The 18,352-nt window shown below is 52.7% G+C and overlaps 11 protein-coding genes across 11 annotated transcripts in view; 5 read left to right on the forward strand and 6 right to left on the reverse strand.

The window, feature by feature from the left end:
* The window catches only part of VTN49DRAFT_7072 (uncharacterized protein), a gene marked incomplete at both ends in the record, with an annotated part of 3,027 nt that extends 719 nt beyond the window's left edge, over positions 1-2,308 (reverse strand). The window contains 7 exons of the mRNA XM_069415301.1: positions 55-508; positions 562-751; positions 806-1,705; positions 1,767-1,910; positions 1,965-2,037; positions 2,142-2,158; positions 2,228-2,308. Coding sequence (XP_069265112.1) covers positions 55-508; positions 562-751; positions 806-1,705; positions 1,767-1,910; positions 1,965-2,037; positions 2,142-2,158; positions 2,228-2,308 — 1,859 coding nt within the window. The remainder of the gene's footprint in view (positions 1-54; positions 509-561; positions 752-805; positions 1,706-1,766; positions 1,911-1,964; positions 2,038-2,141; positions 2,159-2,227) is intronic.
* Positions 2,309-4,334: 2,026 nt separating this feature from the next.
* On the forward strand, positions 4,335-5,124 carry VTN49DRAFT_7073 (uncharacterized protein; the record flags this gene model as incomplete). Its single annotated transcript, XM_069415302.1, has 5 exons — positions 4,335-4,548; positions 4,610-4,709; positions 4,765-4,810; positions 4,877-5,042; positions 5,096-5,124. 5 exons carry the CDS (start codon positions 4,335-4,337, stop codon positions 5,122-5,124), a joined length of 555 nt encoding a protein of 184 aa, XP_069265113.1.
* A 170-nt stretch (positions 5,125-5,294) lies between these two features.
* VTN49DRAFT_7074 (uncharacterized protein) lies at positions 5,295-5,787 on the reverse strand (the record flags this gene model as incomplete). The annotated part of the gene is made up of 2 exons (XM_069415303.1): positions 5,295-5,473; positions 5,529-5,787. The coding sequence occupies 2 exons, from the start codon at positions 5,785-5,787 to the stop codon at positions 5,295-5,297; spliced, it is 438 nt and encodes a 145-aa protein (XP_069265114.1).
* A 34-nt stretch (positions 5,788-5,821) lies between these two features.
* Positions 5,822-6,114, reverse strand: VTN49DRAFT_7075 (uncharacterized protein; the record flags this gene model as incomplete). Its single annotated transcript, XM_069415304.1, has 2 exons — positions 5,822-5,841; positions 5,901-6,114. The coding sequence occupies 2 exons, from the start codon at positions 6,112-6,114 to the stop codon at positions 5,822-5,824; spliced, it is 234 nt and encodes a 77-aa protein (XP_069265115.1).
* A 92-nt stretch (positions 6,115-6,206) lies between these two features.
* On the forward strand, positions 6,207-7,407 carry VTN49DRAFT_7076 (uncharacterized protein; the record flags this gene model as incomplete). The annotated part of the gene is made up of 4 exons (XM_069415305.1): positions 6,207-6,274; positions 6,328-6,371; positions 6,432-6,557; positions 6,614-7,407. The coding sequence occupies 4 exons, from the start codon at positions 6,207-6,209 to the stop codon at positions 7,405-7,407; spliced, it is 1,032 nt and encodes a 343-aa protein (XP_069265116.1).
* Positions 7,408-7,499: 92 nt separating this feature from the next.
* Positions 7,500-9,864, reverse strand: VTN49DRAFT_7077 (uncharacterized protein; the record flags this gene model as incomplete). Its single annotated transcript, XM_069415306.1, has 2 exons — positions 7,500-9,512; positions 9,571-9,864. 2 exons carry the CDS (start codon positions 9,862-9,864, stop codon positions 7,500-7,502), a joined length of 2,307 nt encoding a protein of 768 aa, XP_069265117.1.
* A 175-nt stretch (positions 9,865-10,039) lies between these two features.
* Positions 10,040-10,912, forward strand: VTN49DRAFT_7078 (uncharacterized protein; the record flags this gene model as incomplete). Its single annotated transcript, XM_069415307.1, has 1 exon — positions 10,040-10,912. The coding sequence occupies one exon, from the start codon at positions 10,040-10,042 to the stop codon at positions 10,910-10,912; it is 873 nt and encodes a 290-aa protein (XP_069265118.1).
* Positions 10,913-11,095: 183 nt separating this feature from the next.
* On the reverse strand, positions 11,096-11,492 carry VTN49DRAFT_7079 (uncharacterized protein; the record flags this gene model as incomplete). Its single annotated transcript, XM_069415308.1, has 3 exons — positions 11,096-11,147; positions 11,203-11,395; positions 11,459-11,492. The coding sequence occupies 3 exons, from the start codon at positions 11,490-11,492 to the stop codon at positions 11,096-11,098; spliced, it is 279 nt and encodes a 92-aa protein (XP_069265119.1).
* An 850-nt stretch (positions 11,493-12,342) lies between these two features.
* On the forward strand, positions 12,343-13,844 carry VTN49DRAFT_7080 (uncharacterized protein; the record flags this gene model as incomplete). The annotated part of the gene is made up of 2 exons (XM_069415310.1): positions 12,343-13,146; positions 13,197-13,844. 2 exons carry the CDS (start codon positions 12,343-12,345, stop codon positions 13,842-13,844), a joined length of 1,452 nt encoding a protein of 483 aa, XP_069265120.1.
* A 286-nt stretch (positions 13,845-14,130) lies between these two features.
* VTN49DRAFT_7081 (uncharacterized protein) lies at positions 14,131-14,983 on the forward strand (the record flags this gene model as incomplete). The annotated part of the gene is made up of 2 exons (XM_069415311.1): positions 14,131-14,213; positions 14,347-14,983. The coding sequence occupies 2 exons, from the start codon at positions 14,131-14,133 to the stop codon at positions 14,981-14,983; spliced, it is 720 nt and encodes a 239-aa protein (XP_069265121.1).
* A 632-nt stretch (positions 14,984-15,615) lies between these two features.
* VTN49DRAFT_7082 (uncharacterized protein) lies at positions 15,616-17,973 on the reverse strand (the record flags this gene model as incomplete). The annotated part of the gene is made up of 3 exons (XM_069415312.1): positions 15,616-17,187; positions 17,242-17,651; positions 17,709-17,973. 3 exons carry the CDS (start codon positions 17,971-17,973, stop codon positions 15,616-15,618), a joined length of 2,247 nt encoding a protein of 748 aa, XP_069265122.1.
* Between the last annotated feature and the right edge of the window lie 379 nt (positions 17,974-18,352).

Raw genomic sequence — 18,352 nt, forward strand, 5'->3', positions numbered from 1 at the left:
TTTAAGCCATTCTGCTGTGCGGGGAGTTGAGGTACCATGGTTGGCGCCTGATACAGCCGTTGTCGTTTGGCAAAGTTGCCAACATCCGGCGTACTAGAGAGCTCGGAAATCTGGCGGCGGTGCGAAGTAGTAGTCACATCCCCCGGATTGAGGGGGGCAGCACTTGCCGCCGGATACTGAACACCATTCTGGTCGACTGCAAATGCAGTACCGGCTGGCGTCATTGGAGTCATGTACTGTCCCGTCATTTGTTGCATGTTCAAATTCATCGGGGACATCGTCTGGATCTGCCCCGGTGACTGCCAATTGGTCATTGACGCCGCAGGCGACTGACCAGTTGGGCTTTCCTCTTTGATTGAGTTCTGCGTTGTCGAGTTTTGTGTGGTAAGAGGGGCCGTGGCAGACGCATCAAGCGGCTGAGGGATGCTCTTGAGATGGACGAGGTGCTTCTCCAGCATCTCGAGCAGGCTCTTACGAGTGAAAGGTTTGGGCAAAACATCATCCATACCTGATGATTCCGCTTAGCAATTCGAATCGCTTTCCATACGATGGATAACTTACCATTTTGGAAGTAGAGTTGGATGTCGTCACTGCGAATGTTTGATGTCATCGCAATAATGGGAGTCCGGTCGAACTGGCGGATCAGTTGACATGCAGAGACACCATCGAGGTTCGGCATGATGATATCCATGAGAATCAAGTCGTATCGCTTGCCACCCTGTACCTTATTGATAGCTTCCAAGCCATCCAACTGTAGCATCCATCAGCATCGGTTCATGAGCAATAGGAAATACTCATCACGTACCGCACTGTCCACTTCACAGTTGAAGGAATACAAAAACTTGCCACCAATCTGTCGGCAAGTTGCATCATCCTCTACCAGCAGGATATTAGGCTTTTGGAGCCAACCTGGGTTGACTGTAACGTTCTTCTTTCGAGGCTCTTGTTGAGGCTGTTGGCGCCGAGGATCTGTGGGATCAGCCTCCTTTGGAGGTACCGAGTAAGGAATATTGTTGACCTGCTCGCTGTACATGGGATCGATGCCATTCGTCGTCCCAACCGGATACACGACCGATTCGAGCTCACCGTTCATCTTCGGATATCCCAATGTGGATGCGGCGCTCGTGCCGGCCGCGTTGGGGGCACGAGTCGTGCCATTGCGCACACCGTTGCCAAGGGGCGGTGTCGGCGATACCTGCGCCTTGGACGGATCATTCAGCTGTTCCAGATTAGCAAAGTTGATTTGCATCTGTGCACTCAGATCGTTGAGGATCTTCGCAGCCTGCTGCAGTGGTGACGCCGGTCCATCGTCGGCCTGCGACGGGGTGACGACCGATCCGTCCTGACCGGGGGTATGCAGGGAAGTGCCGGCCCGATTATCGCGCCGTTGCCGGGCATCGAGCATCAACAAGTAGTTTAGGAGCTGCTGGATTACACTCTCGTGCATGACAATCGTTTTCTGCGCCTTGGCGACTTCCTGCATGGCCAACTGGTATTCCACCGTAAGTTGTGCCTGCCGCTCCGTCAACTGCTGGATCTGCTGCTGCTGCGCCAGCAGCTGCGAGTTCATCATGTCCAGTTGTTGCGACTGCACGGGATCCTCACTCGACTGTTGGTTCTTCCGCGGCGCCGGCGCTTTTCGGCGGATATTATCCAAGGACTCCTTGCTGTTTGCCCGGAAGTCTGGGTGTCTGAACTCCCACGCCTGTTCGACAGTTTAGCAGGGGGAGGGCTAAGGGGTCAAGGTGAGTGGATCGGAGACTGACATTTGGACCATAGGGTGACTGTCCCGACTCCTCATTGTTCTGGCGCACTTTGTGGAAGTCGTACTTGTTCAGCTGTCGGACGAAGCTGGCGAAGTTACTATGCTTGAAGTGCTTGGGGAGGATGTTCTTGGTGAATTTTTCGCACTACTGGCGGTCAGCATCTCACCGCAACGTCGGGTCGGCGAAACGGATGCGCACCTCCAAGACGACAAAGCTGGTCCCGTCATCGCCCCATCGGACTGTTTCTGAGTATGAAGGGTCTTCTAGCATTCTGCATCGATTTTGATCAGCATCGACATCGCCACGGCGAACCCGATCAGCGCCTTCGGTGCCGGTCGACCGAACTTGCGGACGCGGTAGGGATAAAACACTTACTTGTACAATTTTCGTACCTGCACATGAGCGCTCCCAGTTAATTCATTGTGTCACGGTAAATCCCGAAGGAGGAGAGGATCACATACAAAATCGCTAGAACTCCCCGACGAGGGGCCGGCATTGGAGCCAGTGCTGGAGCCGGCGTTGGACGACCGACCAGCTTCCATGTTGGGCTGGACCGGCGGCGCAAAGCTAGACTCAAAACTAGCGGCAGTCTCGAAGACAGCGAACCAGCGGAGAAAGAATCGGAGCGACGATGATCAGGGAAAATCGGCGTTCCAGCAGGTCTCAGCAGGAGTTTGTGAGGCGGGATCGGGGAGAGGTCGAGACCAGCAGAGAACACAGGAAGGGGAGACGGATAGGTTTATCGGTGGTGGGACTGGCGATCGGGAAAGGGCTTATGGTTTTTACTAGTAACGGCCTGACCGTTGGCATCCGTTGAGTCACGGACGACCACTAGACTGACCGTGGGCCGAGATAATAATAATAATAATAATAATGATGGACTGGAATTTTTTTTTTTTGGTTGTGTTTTTTTCTTGATGCGATGGGAGGGAGACGCCGAGCGCACCGAAATGGGTCTCTTTTTGTTCTCGTTTTTGAAGGGCAATTTTTTCGTTTTTCCTTTTCGGGGCCCAGGCAAGAGAGGGGAACGTAACCCGGCAGGGCGATCAATCAACAGCCGAGGTGACTTTGGTTGGGAAACCCAGAGCTTGGGACGCAAACAAGACAGAACAGCTGTCCTTTCCGGCCGGGGACAGTCCAGCTGCGGGTGAAAAATGTCAAAAATCAGATCTGCGATGCGTCACAAATAATATATTTCCCGTCCTGAGCAATGCCAGCCGGGGATTCTGCAGATGGTCCCGGTGCGTGTTTGGTTTTCCGGGAGCCCATTCGATGTGAATCGGCCTCTCTTGGCGGAGCGATATACCTGTGGTTCCAAGTTCGTGGCCAGTCTAACTACATGCGACCTCACTAATGCTACTATCATACAGTGGGTTTGCTCCGTATCATTCTGGAATTCGTCCTTGTGCCCGGCCGAATTAGCACTGAATGCGATAACATGAGCTGCTGCAGAGGGCTTTGTTTCTGCAGCGCCAAAGAAGCTAGGAACTCGTCAGGAAGGCGCTGATTACTTAATATGCACCCACTGGGGACCGTTTGGCGCGGTGATTGGCGCGTCGACATACGTGGAGATTGAATAGCCAAGCAGATCCGCCGCAAATTCCCAGCAGCCCCGCCCAGTGGGGTCACTCGACCAATCAAAGCCCGCCGCCACAACCCCTCTTTGCATCCACGACCCCGGGGGGGGGGGGGCCGGGGGTGTGCGTTAGCCTGTGTTCTTCATCTGCCGCCCCTTCCATGAATCCCATGGTTCCATGGCTGAAATCTCCGAGGAATCTCCTGGTCAATTCCTTGCATGGGTGACCGAGGAATTGGAGATAATCGATGCTAACGAATTCAGATGAATGCCGGGAAATAGATCTTCCGGGTCATATTTCCGTCCCGTTTACGAGCAGACCATTGGTCCAACTCGGAATGCTCAGAGCGAGGGTGGTCGTCATCATCAGTTGCCGGAGTTGCCTCGATGAATGAATGCATGAGTCTTGTTGTCACCAGCTTTGACACCGTCGACACGTTCTTGTAGTGGCGACGTTGGCATGTTGCAGCGGTTGGCGTCTGAAGATCCTGGCTTGGCTAGATGCTACTCCGTTGACCGTTGGCCGCGCGGTGTACATGGTCTGAGCTCAACAACGCGCTACTGACAAGGTTGTCTGCGAGTCATCAAGGTTGAGAGATCAGACAACAGGGATTGCCAGGAAGGTGGCAACTTCACTGGTCAGGTTCTACGAGCGAGGCGACTGCACATATTATTTACCGATGTTATCTGGGAAATATCCAATGCCGTTTAGAATTCAGCACAGAAATGGCGTGATGAAATCTCGAGAGTGACGCGGAGAAGCCACAAAATGCTTGAATCTGGTTTCCTTCAAGCTTGTAGCATGCAGGGTAACCGCCGCACGGGCCCTTCAGATTAGACAGCTCCACTGAGCTCTAGACATCTCCGAACCCCGGTCATCTTTGCCAACACCTGCTCGTCGATCCGCGAAACCAATCCAGTCCCTGCAGAGTAATCCGTACAAAAAATTAATCCAAAGTCAAAAGAAAGAAATTACCGACCAATTGATCGCAATGTTCGCTGCGCGTCGCTTCACGACTGCTATTCCTCGTGTTGTCGCCGGCCGCCAAGCCGCGTCATTCCACAGCACCCGCCCTGCGTTCGTCCAGGTCGGAGACGCGATCCCGGACCTGGAAGTGCTCGTCGAGAACTCTCCTGGAAATAAGGTTAATCTGGCCAAGGAGCTGCAGGGGAAAGGACTCATTGTCGGCGTTCCGGCGGCTTTCAGTACGGTCCTACAACCAAAATCATAACATCCCCGCCAATTGACAGGATGGATGGTTGCCAGGTCCCGCCTGCTCCAGTACCCATGTCCCCGGTTACATCAGTCATCCGAAGCTCAAGGATGCGGGCAAGGTGTTTGTCGTGGCCGTCAATGACCCCTTTGTGTATGCAGAGACCGTGACACGATGATGGAAAACACTGCAATTGACATACGCATAGGATGAAAGCATGGGCTGAGTCGCTTGACCCGGAGGGCAAGAGCGGAGTACGTCTAGTCACCGTCCGCTTGGACGTAGGCAGAATACAGATACTGATGCTCTGGTTGATCTAGGTTCGCTTCCTGGGCGACCCCTCGGGCAAGTTCACCGAGGCCCTCGATTTGACCTTCGATAGCACCGCCATCTTCGGTAACAAGCGCAGCAAGCGCTACGCGTTGGTCGCGGAGAACGGTAAGGTGAAGGAGGTTTATGTCGAACCGGACAACACTGGGGTGAATGGTAGGTGCATTCGACACCCCGCGTGCCACATTCGTCAGGCTGATCATGTTTAGTGTCCGCCGCAAACAAAGTGCTGGGTTAAACGTCACGATTCGCTCCATGTACATTACATCAAGTCCAGATCTAGCTGATTAACAGGAGGCCATTTTCATGCCATCGAATACATTGTTTCAATGTATTATCGACATCGTACAAAGGTTTCGTTCAATGGGCTCTGTAGTTCCAATACCTACAATTCACACCGATTTATGGTTATGACCCCTCCTGCATCTTCTGCCACTGCTCCGGCGTGTAGCACTTGGGAGTCCAGGCATGAATGGCCGCAATTTCCTCCTTCAGAACGGAATTGACGAGCCGATGGCGGGCAAGCGCATTCTTTTTATCAAACTGCGGGGAGACGATAATAGCCTGGAACGCCTGGCCGCAGCCACCTATATAATCCCGTGTTAGCAACGCCCTAAGAACTCCCAATGAGGAATTCTCTACCCGAGAGATCTTCAATCTCAACATGCGTTGCCTCCAGCTGGCTGGTGAGTTTGGCCTGTATCGATTCGGGAGTGACCGGGGAGCTGTTCCCTGTGTTTTGCTCAGCCATAGCTGCGTTGGCCGCCGCAAAGGCCCTGGGGAAGTGCGTCGAGAATGGTGTCGCTAGTATTCTTTGTGAAAAACGGTGAGAAATGGGTGTCGGGCGCAGAAAGGCGCGAGTGATGTCTCGACTCGGGGTCGCAATGCGGCGAACGAACATGAATTCGGTCGGAGGGGAAATCGGAGGGTTACGTTCAAGTGCGCCGGAAAGTACCTATAGGAATCAATGAGCGAGTCTTTGACACCAGATTCGGACCGCTTTATGTTACTGACAAATCACTGCTTGGTCAACATCCAGCTGCTGGTTACTAATTGAGAGCTTTCTGATCTCCGATTCGGAGTCATGATGAACCCGATAAAGTTGGCTGCCGGATCTAGCCGCTGACATAATCCCTTCAGTCCTTTTGTGGCTGAAGCTTGGTTCTACGCCACAAGTCAACAATCCCGCCTCTACATCACTGCTCGAGCTGCTTGGATTATTCTCCATACTAACTGCTGAAAAGAGCGTCACTGCGGAATCCAAGGTTCATGTTCCTTCGCTCTTTCATCCGTTCAGCAGGACGGCGGAGTTTCTCGACAATGGCTCCCTCGACGACTCCCAGTATGGCACCTTTTGCGAAGGTGGTGGTGGATGTGATGCGGAAACTGCATGCCTCTCCTAAATCCAAAATTTCATGGATTGGATCTAACAATTGCATAGATACCCTGAGTCATTAGCGGATAAGAGCTTCGATAATACTGGACGTGAGTAGCAAGCAGGCATCTGGAGCATGGGACGATTCCAATGCTCATGTCATGCATCAGTATTGCTAGAAGCACCCGCCAAACCTAGTGAACAGTTAAGGCAACGGGCGCTCCTAACGGTAGATCTCACCAAGGCTGTTGCCGACGAGGCAATCTCGGGGGGAGTTTCCATCATTGTGTCGTATCGTACGTGGGCATGCCTCCCGGTCGCCTTGGCTGGCTGTACTAAATGAATGGTTTAGATCCCATAATCTTCCGCGGTCTCAAATCTCTTACTCTGCAGGACCCGCAGCAGCAGACTCTACTGCGTCTGGCACAGGAGGGGATCAGCGTCTACTCGCCGCACACAGCCGTCGACACTGTTCCCGGAGGCATGGCAGACTGGCTCTGTGACATCGTCGCTGGTCGAATTGAACCCGCAGAAGACACGGTTAACATCTCTGGGCCGTCCTCCTCCTCCTTCTACTCCGGCATAATGATTCCGCGATACCGGCCAAACCGAGGTCTCGTCTCGGGGACTTTCCCCACCTACACGACCATCCATCCTTCGCCGGAGCCTGTTCCCCCGGGCTTCGAATCCGCCGGCGCCGGGCGCCTACTCACCTTTGACACTCCGCAGCCCCTCTCGCTTTTGATTGACCGCATTGGTCGGTGCCTTGGCAGTCCGCAGGCTTTCTCTGTGGCCGTTCCCCAGGGGGCAAATGTCTCCGACATCTCCATCCGCACCGTTGGCGTCTGCCCCGGCTCTGGTTCCAGCGTGCTGATGAAAGCCAATCCACTGCCAGATTTACTGTTTACCGGCGAGCTGAGTCACCATGATGCCCTAGCGGCGATTGAGCGGGGGTCGGCTGTCGTGACGGTCTTTCATTCGAATAGCGAGCGAGGGTATCTGCATGATAGGATGAGGGATCAGCTGGAGGTTGCTATCAAGGAGCATCTCCGGGAAGCTGGTGCCGAAGAAGAATTTCAAGGTTTTGAGGTTCTAGTAAGCCAGAAAGATAGGGATCCGTATGGGGTGGTAGTGAGAAAAGAATAGTCGAGCCATGCTGGAACTTTTCTCGTTGGCGTTCATTAGGGTTCTTATGTACATAGTACACTTTAAACACCTCTATCCTGCCCGCTGCCGGTCTAGCTAAGCAGCACCCTGATCTCCCCAACCGTTCTTGGAAACAGCGCACGAAGACTATGCTTTTCCTCACCACTGGCTTCTCCATCCCCATCCCCATCACGACCGCCGACACCACCCCGCACACTCACCGAAACAATATCACTATCCCTTCCGTACCTCGAAAACCGGTCATCCTCTCCCCCAGTAGCAGCAGCAGCACCACCACTGGACGAAGAAACAGAGATCCCTCTCGCCTCATCCGCCCCGATAATCATTCCCTCGACAAACTCAAAGTCCCGGCAAAACGCCTCGACTGCATCCTCCGTGACGCTCTTAACGAGCGACGGGTTACGAAGCTGTTTCAGGTTCTCAGTGGCATCCATGAGGGCCGATGGCAGGAAGTCATCGAGCTGTTGGCTGAGGGCGGTGAGGTTGTCGGGCTCAAAGGCTGGGATGTTGGCGATTTCGGCGAGGTTGTGGTGTTGGTCCTGCGGCTTGGAGTCTTTGTTCTGGAAGGGTTCTAGTGCATCGAGGAGGACCTGTAGGCCGGAGGTTTCGAGGAGGAATTTGCGTTGGGCATCGAGCAGGTCGGTGCGGAGGTTCGTCAAGTCGGTAGTGATGGGCCCGGCGTGCGTGTTGGCGGCGAAGGAGTGTGTGGAAATTGTGGAGCGGACGGCGAGGAGGACGTTTGTGAGGTAGATCGCCGTGGATTTCTTGACGTCTTGGTCCTCCTTTTTTTGGTCTTCGAGTTCTTTGACCAGGCCGCGCGCCAAATCGACGAATGGGTCCAGTGCGACCCGGAGCACTCGCGTAAACGGATTCTCTTGCCCGCTCTCAGTCTTCTCGACATCGGCGCCTATTGAAGCCTCGTACGCTTTCATCAACGAGGTCACAGTCTCGAGTGCGTCGGTCAGGAACTCCGGAACAGAAAGATCGTCTGGGAGAGCCCCGCCGCTCACGTCGTTTTGTACCGACTTGACTTGGTCTTGCATCAATGTCACAAAATGGTTGAACGTAAAGTCTACCAACGAAGTGATTACTCCGACGAGCTCGGATTCGCTCCCGATCAGCTTTGAAAAGGTATCTCGGTAGAACGAAAGTAGATTGGCGACCTTGTAGGTAGCAACTGCGTCGTCGTGTCCTCGGATCACCAGTTCCACTCTCTGACGGAGAGATCGAGACACGCCGCTCAGATCCCGATTCACAAGGTCGTTGAGAGCTTTCTTGCCATCGAAGACGGGGCCGCCTTCATCCCCGTCGATACGAGACCAGGGCTCACTGCCAATCCCGGCCTGGATGCCGCGGGCAATCTCGTCGCCCTCCGACACGAAGAGCGTCTCCAACGCTTCACGTTCGGACACGGCGGCCGAGTGGACCCATGCCAGCATGTCACCCACGTACCGCAAGGGATCGTGCGCAGAGAACTCGATGGGCTTGACGTTCCGCTCGCCAGCTCCCGTGCCGGACGCGGCCTCGGTCAGCGCATAGTGGAACGCATCCGACAGGATGTACTCTCGCGCATCGGCGAAGAAATCCAGACAGCTGTGGAACAAGCTTGGGCGCTCGGCCAGCACCCGCAGAGCCCGTCGAATAGAGCTGTTGATCTGGGGGTCTTCGAGGTTTAATGATTTGAATTCCTTCTGGATCCACTTGTACAGCTTCTGGTACGCCATGTTGAGCTGCTTCGAGCTTTGTTCCATGATTTCCAGACCCAATCTTTCGCTCTCCCCACCCAGCAGGGCCTGGCAGTCCTGGTGTATTTGCTTCACTCGGCTCAATGTGTCGAAGAACCGGTCGTCGACTGGCTCCGCGCTTGATGTCAATGCCACGACATCATCTTCTGGAACTAGAAAATGTTTCGAAAATGCATCGAGTAAACGCTGTTTTGTCTCGGCCTCGCTCTTCTGCTGGAGTAGCGACGACGCTTCCTCCAGCACTGGATCGGTATCTCGCCTCGCAAGCGATATGTGCTTGCGCATCTCGTCGCATGTATTCTGCAAGCTCGCGATCACGGTTCCGATTCGTTTTAGTTGCTACGCGTAGTCTATTAGCCCAGGTTAACTGAAATACCATCCACAGAATTGATCCCACCTCCGCGACCTTGCCAAAGTCCTTCACAATATCCCCATTGCAATCAATCACCTCTTTTTGTACATCCAGCCGGAGCTGCCGCCGCGTCTCCGGCGTGTTGCGGGTATTTCTAAGGTCCAATGTCGCCAAGGCATCTCGAATGTCGGAGTCGGCGTAGGACGCAGAAAGTACAGAGGTCAGTCGATTCGACAGCGCACTCGATCGCGACGCGGTATTCGCGCCGCCCAGGGTCGGAGACGCAATGCCCGAGCCATCGGGAGAATCGCTCCCTTTACTTGTGAAGTAGCTTGTCATTGCGACTCCGAGTGTTGTTTGGTGTTCGAGAAAGCCAAGTGGACAACTAGCGGCCCTGTGGTGCGGGACGGAATAACGTGCCTCCATTCAACAATCCATCGCAACAGCGCGTGAATAACTCCAGGACAGCACTTGAGGTAACATAGAGCTCACTCTCGGTGACTACCTGGCAACAATGGATTATTCTCTCGACTCTCCGCTTATCTCCCCGACAAAAGCCCGGCAGGCTGCCATCCAAGCCAAGGACTGGGCCTACGTGAACGCCTGGCTGAGCCGCAAGTTCAGTCCCAACGAGGTTCCTCCGTTCGAGCGAAATGAAGATACATTAAAGGCCCTTCTCGCCATTGCGGCCGCTAACGAGACTGCCGACGAGGAAGCAGCGTTGCTTCATCGTGCGCGCGAAGAGATTGTGCGCGCTTACAAGAGACGAGAAGAGGAGGAAGACCCGCGGAAAAAAGCTCTCTTGGAGGATTTAGAAGCTCATCTGGACGAGAAGGGCGAGGAGAGCCTTAATGATCTCGCTGAGACGACGGTTTCATTGGGTTCTCTTAGCACATCAACTGCGGCCCTGGGCAATGGGATCATGGAATTGACACGCGACGAATTCGACGTAGCAGACCAAATGCGTGAGATTGAAGCGCTGCAAGTCTACCTCGACAAGGAATTGAAAGGACTTCGAAAACAACTTGATGATCTAAAGTCCAATCCAGTCTACGAGATTGACCCGAATCTGACTGAGCAGACGGCTGAATGGAACCGAAGCACGAAGTTGCTCATGGCTAAGGTTCAAGAATATCACGAGCGCATCACAACTCTCACGAGGACGGTGACTAAAAATGCACCGACCATTGAAGACATTGTGGCGGAGGAGAAGAGTACGCTGGAGCTTCAGGACAATGTTAAGAGGCTCGAGGCGCGTATCAAAGCTTTTCACGATATCCCTCCGCAATTAGACGAGGCCAGAGCAGAATACAAACGTTTGGAAAGGGATGTCCAACAGCTTCGACAACGGCGAGACCGAATGTTTGAGAGCGCTGCCTTGAAATGAAATCTACAAATCTAGAGACCACATGTTACGGGAGCAAGATTGAAATATAATGCGTTTATTGTTCACGCACAGTTACACGTGGTATCACGCAGGTATCTGTCGCAAAATTACAAAACATCTCGTCACATAGGAAACAAAGTCTCATGACAACGTCCATCCACGTCCATGCTGGTCTCGGCTAGCTTAGGAAGTGCTGCTACCGCCCACACCCAAGGCATTTTTCACCTTGTCGCCACTGCAGACACTTATTAGCGATGACTTGACAAGGCTCACAGTGAAAAGCTACTCACATAGTGCTGGGGGTGCCACCGTGGACACTGTCGTCATGGACACGTTGGCCCTTGTCAAGGGTAGACTGGGCGGACGACTTCGAGTCATCGGGCTGGAAACCGCGGGCTACGCGGTCCGTAGTGTCCGTGACAGTTTCCTTGACCTTTTGCTGGGTCGACTTGGCAGAGTCAGGAGTGACCTGCTCCTTAGCCTCTGTGATATACTGTTAGCATCCTGCTACCTGCAAGCAATGTTGGAGGGTATGAGACAACATACTTGTGGAGAAATCCTTGCGGCCGGTGTCGGACATGATGAATAGATTGGAGTTGATGAGTTGGAATAGAACGTTTGTTATATCTTTCTTGATGAATATTGGAGCTCTGTTGATTGAATCAAAAAGGAGGTCATGAGAGGATATCTCGGCCCTATTATGTACATCAGCGAGCCCCCTGTTCTAGCTAGATACAGCGATACTGCCATTTCCCAGTGACGTCGTTGACTGCTTCTTTCCACGCCAAGTTGGCATGCTACAACAACAGCATACCAATCACAAGGGCACAATCTATCCATCGTAAACCTGGCAGTTGGATTCGACATCTGCTTGTGATGCTCTCATCCTGACATGACGTCGCAGTGATCTCATTGGAGTCAATACAACCCTAGGCAGTAGGAAATCCTAGCATGTGTCTCGACTCTTTCGAATCTTGACAGGCGTCTAGGCCTTGGTTAAGGGACGAACAACCTAGGTAGGTCTACAATTAGCGTGTGACGTCACAGGCTTCTTTATCCGGAGATAAGTATTTCCGGATTCCGAATCTCACCGTGTCATTCACGTGCTCTTATCAAGTCGATAAGTCATGTGACTCTGCTTCGCCACGCCACCGAAGGGCGTTGGGCGGAACACCTCGCAGGGCATGACTCCTACCAGGCTGACCTGAAGTCTTTCTCCTTCTTTTCTTCCAGTACAACTATCCACCAGTATTCCAACCATGTCCATACTGAACTTATGATCCTTACGGCGCCCTTTCTCTCTTTGTTTCCGCTGATTTTCTTTGTTTACTATCGTAGTATTCTCATTTTCAGTTGCTTGATTCGTTCGGTTTGGTTTTGATCTTGGTTTTGCCTGTGATCGCTGCGATATATTATTCTCCTACCTTTCAATGCAAGCGTCTAGAACTGCCTCGAATTGGGACTTCACCTCGGTGATTGAGCTCCTCTACAAGCCGGCAGCCTTGCCCGCCGCCCGGACAGAGTCCATCGAATCTGATGGCTCACTGAGCTCCCACCCTGTTGAATCTCAGACACAACCAAAGGATATTCCCATTAGAGATGGAAATCCACGCAGACTCGGTGACTTTGGACCTGTGTGGGGTTTCCTACATGACCTTCCAACCAGACTTCCGGAAACAGCGAACACCACATCGCATAGTCATGATGATGCACCAACCCCACCTATTGAGACGAAGACGCCCTCTCGTGCGACTCAGCAGACGAGGTCTCCGGCCGGGGTGAAATCTCCGAAGCCGAAAATTGTCCTTCAGCGGCCGGCTCGAAAGAAGAATGTTACAAAGACTGGCTCCGATGCTTTGCAGAACGCCTCTGGTAGCACTTTGTCGGACAGCACCACGGCACCGGAATCAGATGGCGACTCAAGCGTATTTGACTCTCAAGAACCTTCCAGACCAGCCTTCGTGCTGGCTCTGCCGCCAGCTGGTGCTCCCGAGAGCAACACTCCCCTAACTACACCTCCCTCGTCCTGTGAGGAGGATCATCCCCTTTCCCTAAAGAACTATTGCAAACTGCAGAAACCCTCGGTGCGGTACAAGTCGGCTGCAGAGCAGAAGGCTTCCTTACTGCAAAAACTCTCGAAGGATTTTCCGGACTTTGCTGGGCATCGTCTTAAGAATTTGCTCTTGGGTTCAGAGAACTCTAATGAAGTCCATGTATTTGTTGACGTATCTAATGTGGGTATCTCAATTCAGTTCCTTTGCATTGACTGCTGACACCTTTCTAGATATCCATCGGGTTTCATACCACTTACAAGATGGCGCACGGCATCCCACTCACCACGCATATTCGTCGGTTGCCGTTATCCTTCCGCAATCTCTCATTAATAATGGAACGCGGACGTCCGGCGGCCAAGAGAGTCCTTGCTGGATCCGATCGATTCCCCGAGATTAAGGAGGCCGAGAAGTTCGGCTACGAGGTGAACATCCTCGACCGGGTGCATAAAGTTAAACAATTGACACCCCGCCAACTCAAATACCGCAACGCCCTCGGTAGCAACGGGCATCCGGGTCAGCAGGTTGAAACGAATACCTCGCCCCCGGAGCGCTGGGTTGAGCAAGGTGTGGACGAAATTCTACACCTCAAGATGATGGAGAGTCTGGTGGACGCCGAGACTCCAGCCACCATCGTGCTCGCGACCGGCGATGCGGCCGAAGCCGAGTATTCAGGCGGGTTCCTCAAAATGGTCGAACGAGCCCTGCAACGGGGCTGGAACGTCGAGCTCGTCAGCTTCGACGTAACCACTAGCCATGCCTACAAGCGCAAAGCGTTCCGCGAGAAATGGGGCTCGCAGTTCAAGATCATCAATCTAGAGAAGTATATAGACGAGATTCTGGATATTAAGGCGCAGCCGTATAGAACGGCAGATACATGACTATGAATGGCAATTCGCATACAATATACCTTTTCCAGGCGATCAATAATCAGCTCTCGGATCATTCATCTCCGTAGGCAGCAGTAGACAATGTGTAGCTCCAAGACTGGCACATCGCCGTTGAGATTGGATCTTGTCTTTGGTTCAGGTATGATCCGGGAGTGAGAGCTCCGATGGAGCTGCCTTCACCATGCCTATCAGAATCGGTTCTTTTTACGGGTTATAAATACTCGTCCTACGACACCATCAGTCCGAAAACCATACAGAACAACACACACAGCGCAGCATGGACGGACCCCCGATCCGAGAACAGCCCCTCTTTGGTGGCGCTATCGCGGCCGCCATCCCGCAGGGTTGGGTTGATGGGAGGTAAGCTCAACCACACCACTACCCAAAATCAGATCCGATGCCAAAAAGCCTCTCCTCTTCTCAAGATGGGGAAAAAAAAAGAAAATGTAGAAAAGTATCCCAAGAGAAAATGAGCTAACCCAGTATTCCCCAGCAACCTTCGTCAAGTTCCCGACCACCAAGAACTGTTCCTCTCAAGCACGACGTTATCCAGCCTCATCTTCGAGATCAATGAGTTCGTCGCGCACGAGCAAGCGGTAACGGTATCCAGCACAGCGCAAGGCGCAGCCTTACTCTCCTCCTTTCCTTCCTCGACACTCCCGTCTCCGGCAGCAGAAGACGTCGTCGCAGCGCTGTACCATGTCCATGACCTCTGTGACGAGACGGAAGGGGATACCATTGAGATGGTCTCCCCGCCGGAACCTGTTACCTTGCCTCGGTTGACTCAACAGCCGGTCCGTGCCTACGCGGGTTCTGTCAGGTTCAGGTCGTTGAGGAAACGGCGTCCTGGCCAGCCCCAGCCTCAGGCCCAGGGAGGAATGGAGGTTGATCAACAAGCCGGTGCAAATGGTGTTGCTGGGGGGCCCCGTTCGACGTACTCGTGCCGGTTTCTTGTTATCCGTTTGCCGGAACAGACTACGGATATCTGTGTCTATGTGAATGTTCCGTTTGATGAGTATGAGGAGCGTGGGGATGAGGCCGGGTTGGCTGCAGAGGAAGCACTTGCTACAGCACTACTTGCAAAGATAGTGGAACTCTTTGAGGTGAAGGATTGGGGGCTTTTTGGCTGAGCGGCTGATAACCTTCCTCATTGAATTGTTGTGATGATTGGAGGTTCAAGAGTAGTGAAGGTTTCAGGAAACAGAATGAGAGAAGAATCAGTGACGGTAACAGAGCACCGGGGACAACTGCTGTGATTACCAAACTCGCTAGGTCATCAGTCCAGGATGAAAGACTTTTGACGCAGGAAAGGCCACGTCCTGCACGCAGCAACCATCATTGGGTATCAGAAGAGCAAAGTATATCGAATACAAGGAGAATAGCAGTCATTATGCCAGTGATAGCCTATGGTCTAAGATGGTCTTCACCTCCAGAGATGCCTATCGGCTTTCCAATAGTTCTCTCATCGATACTCGTCTGTCTATCTGCGTGTGAGGGTCTTGAACCAGACTGATCGAGTATACTATACTAAACAGGAGCCTCGAGAGATGGAAAGCAAGCATATATCCGGGATTATGTTCGCGATTGCTGGATGATCGAAAACTTCAAAGGAAAGCAAAAAAAAAAAAATTGACGGATGAACAATGAACAGTGAACGCTGAGCAAACATAAATGGGAATCCGATGCCACCAACTCCGGTCACCCGAAAGAAACAAACATGCCAACCTGCACCCTAAAAAGATGCATGTCCACAATCATCAAATCAAACCACAACTCCGTTCCTCATGTTCTGCACCATCTTGGAGCCAACGCCTTTTAACGTCCCCAACTCTGCTAAGCTGCATACCCGATGCTTCTCTCCCTGTTCTGCCCCTTCCATCTGCATATCCATCTCACAGAGACAGTCAACAATGGCCTCGGCCTTCTTCACTCCGACGCCCTTGAGTAATTTGATCTGACTGACGTCGCGGGAGTTGATGACATTGAGCAAGTAAGCTGTTCGCGGTGAGTGTGGCGGGCCTTGCTCATCCACTTCCGTTTCGTCTGTTTTTTTTGTCACAGTGTCGTTGGAATTGGCCCGCTTCCGCTTCTGGCCGATTGCAATAGTGCTGATATCATCCTCGTCATCGTCCTCAAGCATCGGCTCTTGGTCAGCGGCATCGCCAACGTCATCTCTGGACTCGGTTCGAGCAATCTTGGATCGCTTCTTGAGACTGAGGATGCTTCCACGGCCGTAACGGCTGGCGGTAATACTCTCCTCGGCGGCTGGCTCCCGCTGTTTCTGCAGCTTCTCTTCCAGTGCGGCGATTTTGGCGGCGAGCTTCTCGTTGCGTGGAAAGAAGGGCAGCGCCATTCGGTACATTTTGAGTGCCGAGGTTTCCTCGCCCCGCGCGTGGTGTTGCTTCGCCATGAGAAGGTACGAGAGGCCTTCCGCACGCGCATCCTCTGTTCCCTCAATGCGTTTCTCCAGCATCTCCAAGCGTCGTTGGACCTTCTCACTGATTTCCTTGACCTGGGCCTGTTGCCTCGTCGAATCTTCCTTTGCCCTTGCGGCCAGGATCTCTTCGACTTTTTTCTCGACCAATGCTTGGATTTTCTCGTCTGTGATCTCCTCTTGCGATTTGGATGTAGGCTTTTCTGTCTCCGAGTGATTCACAGACTTTCCTTCGCGCGCCACAGTGTTTGTGGCATCAGACCTCCGCTTCGGAAGGGATGATCTCCGCGGGAGGGATGTCCTTTGTGACTTTGAGGGCTGCTTATCTGAATAGACATGGAATGCTTTTGTCAGCGGCTTCTTCTCTTCGGCCTTGGACGGATCAGGTGCTGTGAGATTTGCATTCACTGATGCTGTCAGTGGCCGTAGGGGCTGGCGGACTGCAGACCCAGCGCCTGTGGGCCGTGATGTGCTTCGCGCCGGGCCCTTGAACATTGGATCATTCTCAATCTCGCGCACTTCGATCTTCTTTGTGCGGTTTGCAAAATTCAGCGAACTAATAGTGTCCAAGTGATAGGCACGCACAGGCGCAAGGTTCAGGATCATCAACGTGATGCCCTTGTTTTGGCCCAACGAAAGGATTCTTGTCATCTTAGATTCCCGATATGGGATTCTGGACTGCTTCTTGCTGATTGCTTCCACACACTGGGCCAGCACAAAAAGGCTTTTGTTGATACTTGCGGATTCCACCATACGCTCCTTTCCATTTTCCGTGCGACGGTTGTCTTCTGATCCTGCCAGGTCGATTGCCGAGACTGTGCTAACGCGGGTTTTGTCATCCGTTGTGACAGCAACCTTCACTGACAATATAGCGTGTGATCGTGATGAATGCGCATTGAGCTGGTGTCGTTAGCCAATATAATATTAACTACGCCGTTTCCACTCCCTTCTTACCTTGGTCGCACCAGTCGACCGATTGATATTCGCTTGGTCATACAAACTCTCAAACTCTCTCAGAGTTGAAACCGGTCGCTCTGTCAAACCCACCACTACTGTTTTCCCTCCATTGTCCCTCAATGGAAGCCCCGCCATAGTTCGTTTCTCAGGCGGCTCGAAAAGGTCATAAACTTTGTCATTGTATATTTCGTAGTAACTCATTAGGATTTGGACCTTGGTCGTACCCTCCGTGTCCTTCTCAATTTTCCGACACCGCCGAAAGATAGCACTCAGAAGGCGAGGAATGACACCACGATCCTGGAGGCTTTTACCGCCTCGCATCGTGTGCGTCTTTCCTGTTCCGGTGACACCATAAGCGAATATCGTGACATCGATCCCGCTGAACAGATGCTTCACCGTGGGAGCCACTATTGCTTGCTGTCAGCGAGGGTCTGTCCGATGACTTGAAGTGCCCGAAGACCGACCTTCTGCATCGAACAGTTCCTGTTGTGATGTCTCTGGGCCGTACACAGCATTGAACTGAAAGGTGTACAGCTCTGCATCGTTCTTCGGGTTCGGTATCCGAACGACGGTCTCGCGATCTTTCAGCGCCGCTGGCGTCTTGCTCTTTGGAGAGCTCTTTAGAGCTTTGGCGGGTTCGTTTGAGGGGTGGCCTGTTTGAAGAATGACATCGATCTCACGCTCCGACTTCAGCAGAGGTCTCACTCGCGCAACTACACGGACACTCATGTTCCCATGTATCTTGAAAGAGTGCTGTCTGTTCTAAGAAATGATGCCACAAAATGCACAATGCAAATGCTCCCAAGTTCAACCCAGCTAAGAGAATGCGCACTCCAGAAAATGCGACATTAAGAAACGACTGGACCAGGGGAACAAGAAGAGAATGGCAAGGAACCAGAAACTGACTTAACACCAGTTATCCGCCAAAGAAAAAAAAAAAGCACCCAGAAACAGCAATGCAATCAGAAGAATCCGTTGATATCGAACATAGGAACCTACCTTTGGTCGGAGTGAACCGTCGAATTAGTTTGGTGCGAGGGCTTGAGGGACAGACTTTGTTTGATTGGACGTTTAAGGTTTGTTACCCTGGCAACTGGCTCTTACCCTG

Source organism: Thermomyces lanuginosus (genome assembly GCF_041956635.1).
Source record: "Thermomyces lanuginosus strain ATCC 200065 unplaced genomic scaffold VTN49scaffold_42, whole genome shotgun sequence".
Lineage (NCBI taxonomy): Eukaryota > Fungi > Ascomycota > Eurotiomycetes > Eurotiales > Trichocomaceae > Thermomyces > Thermomyces lanuginosus.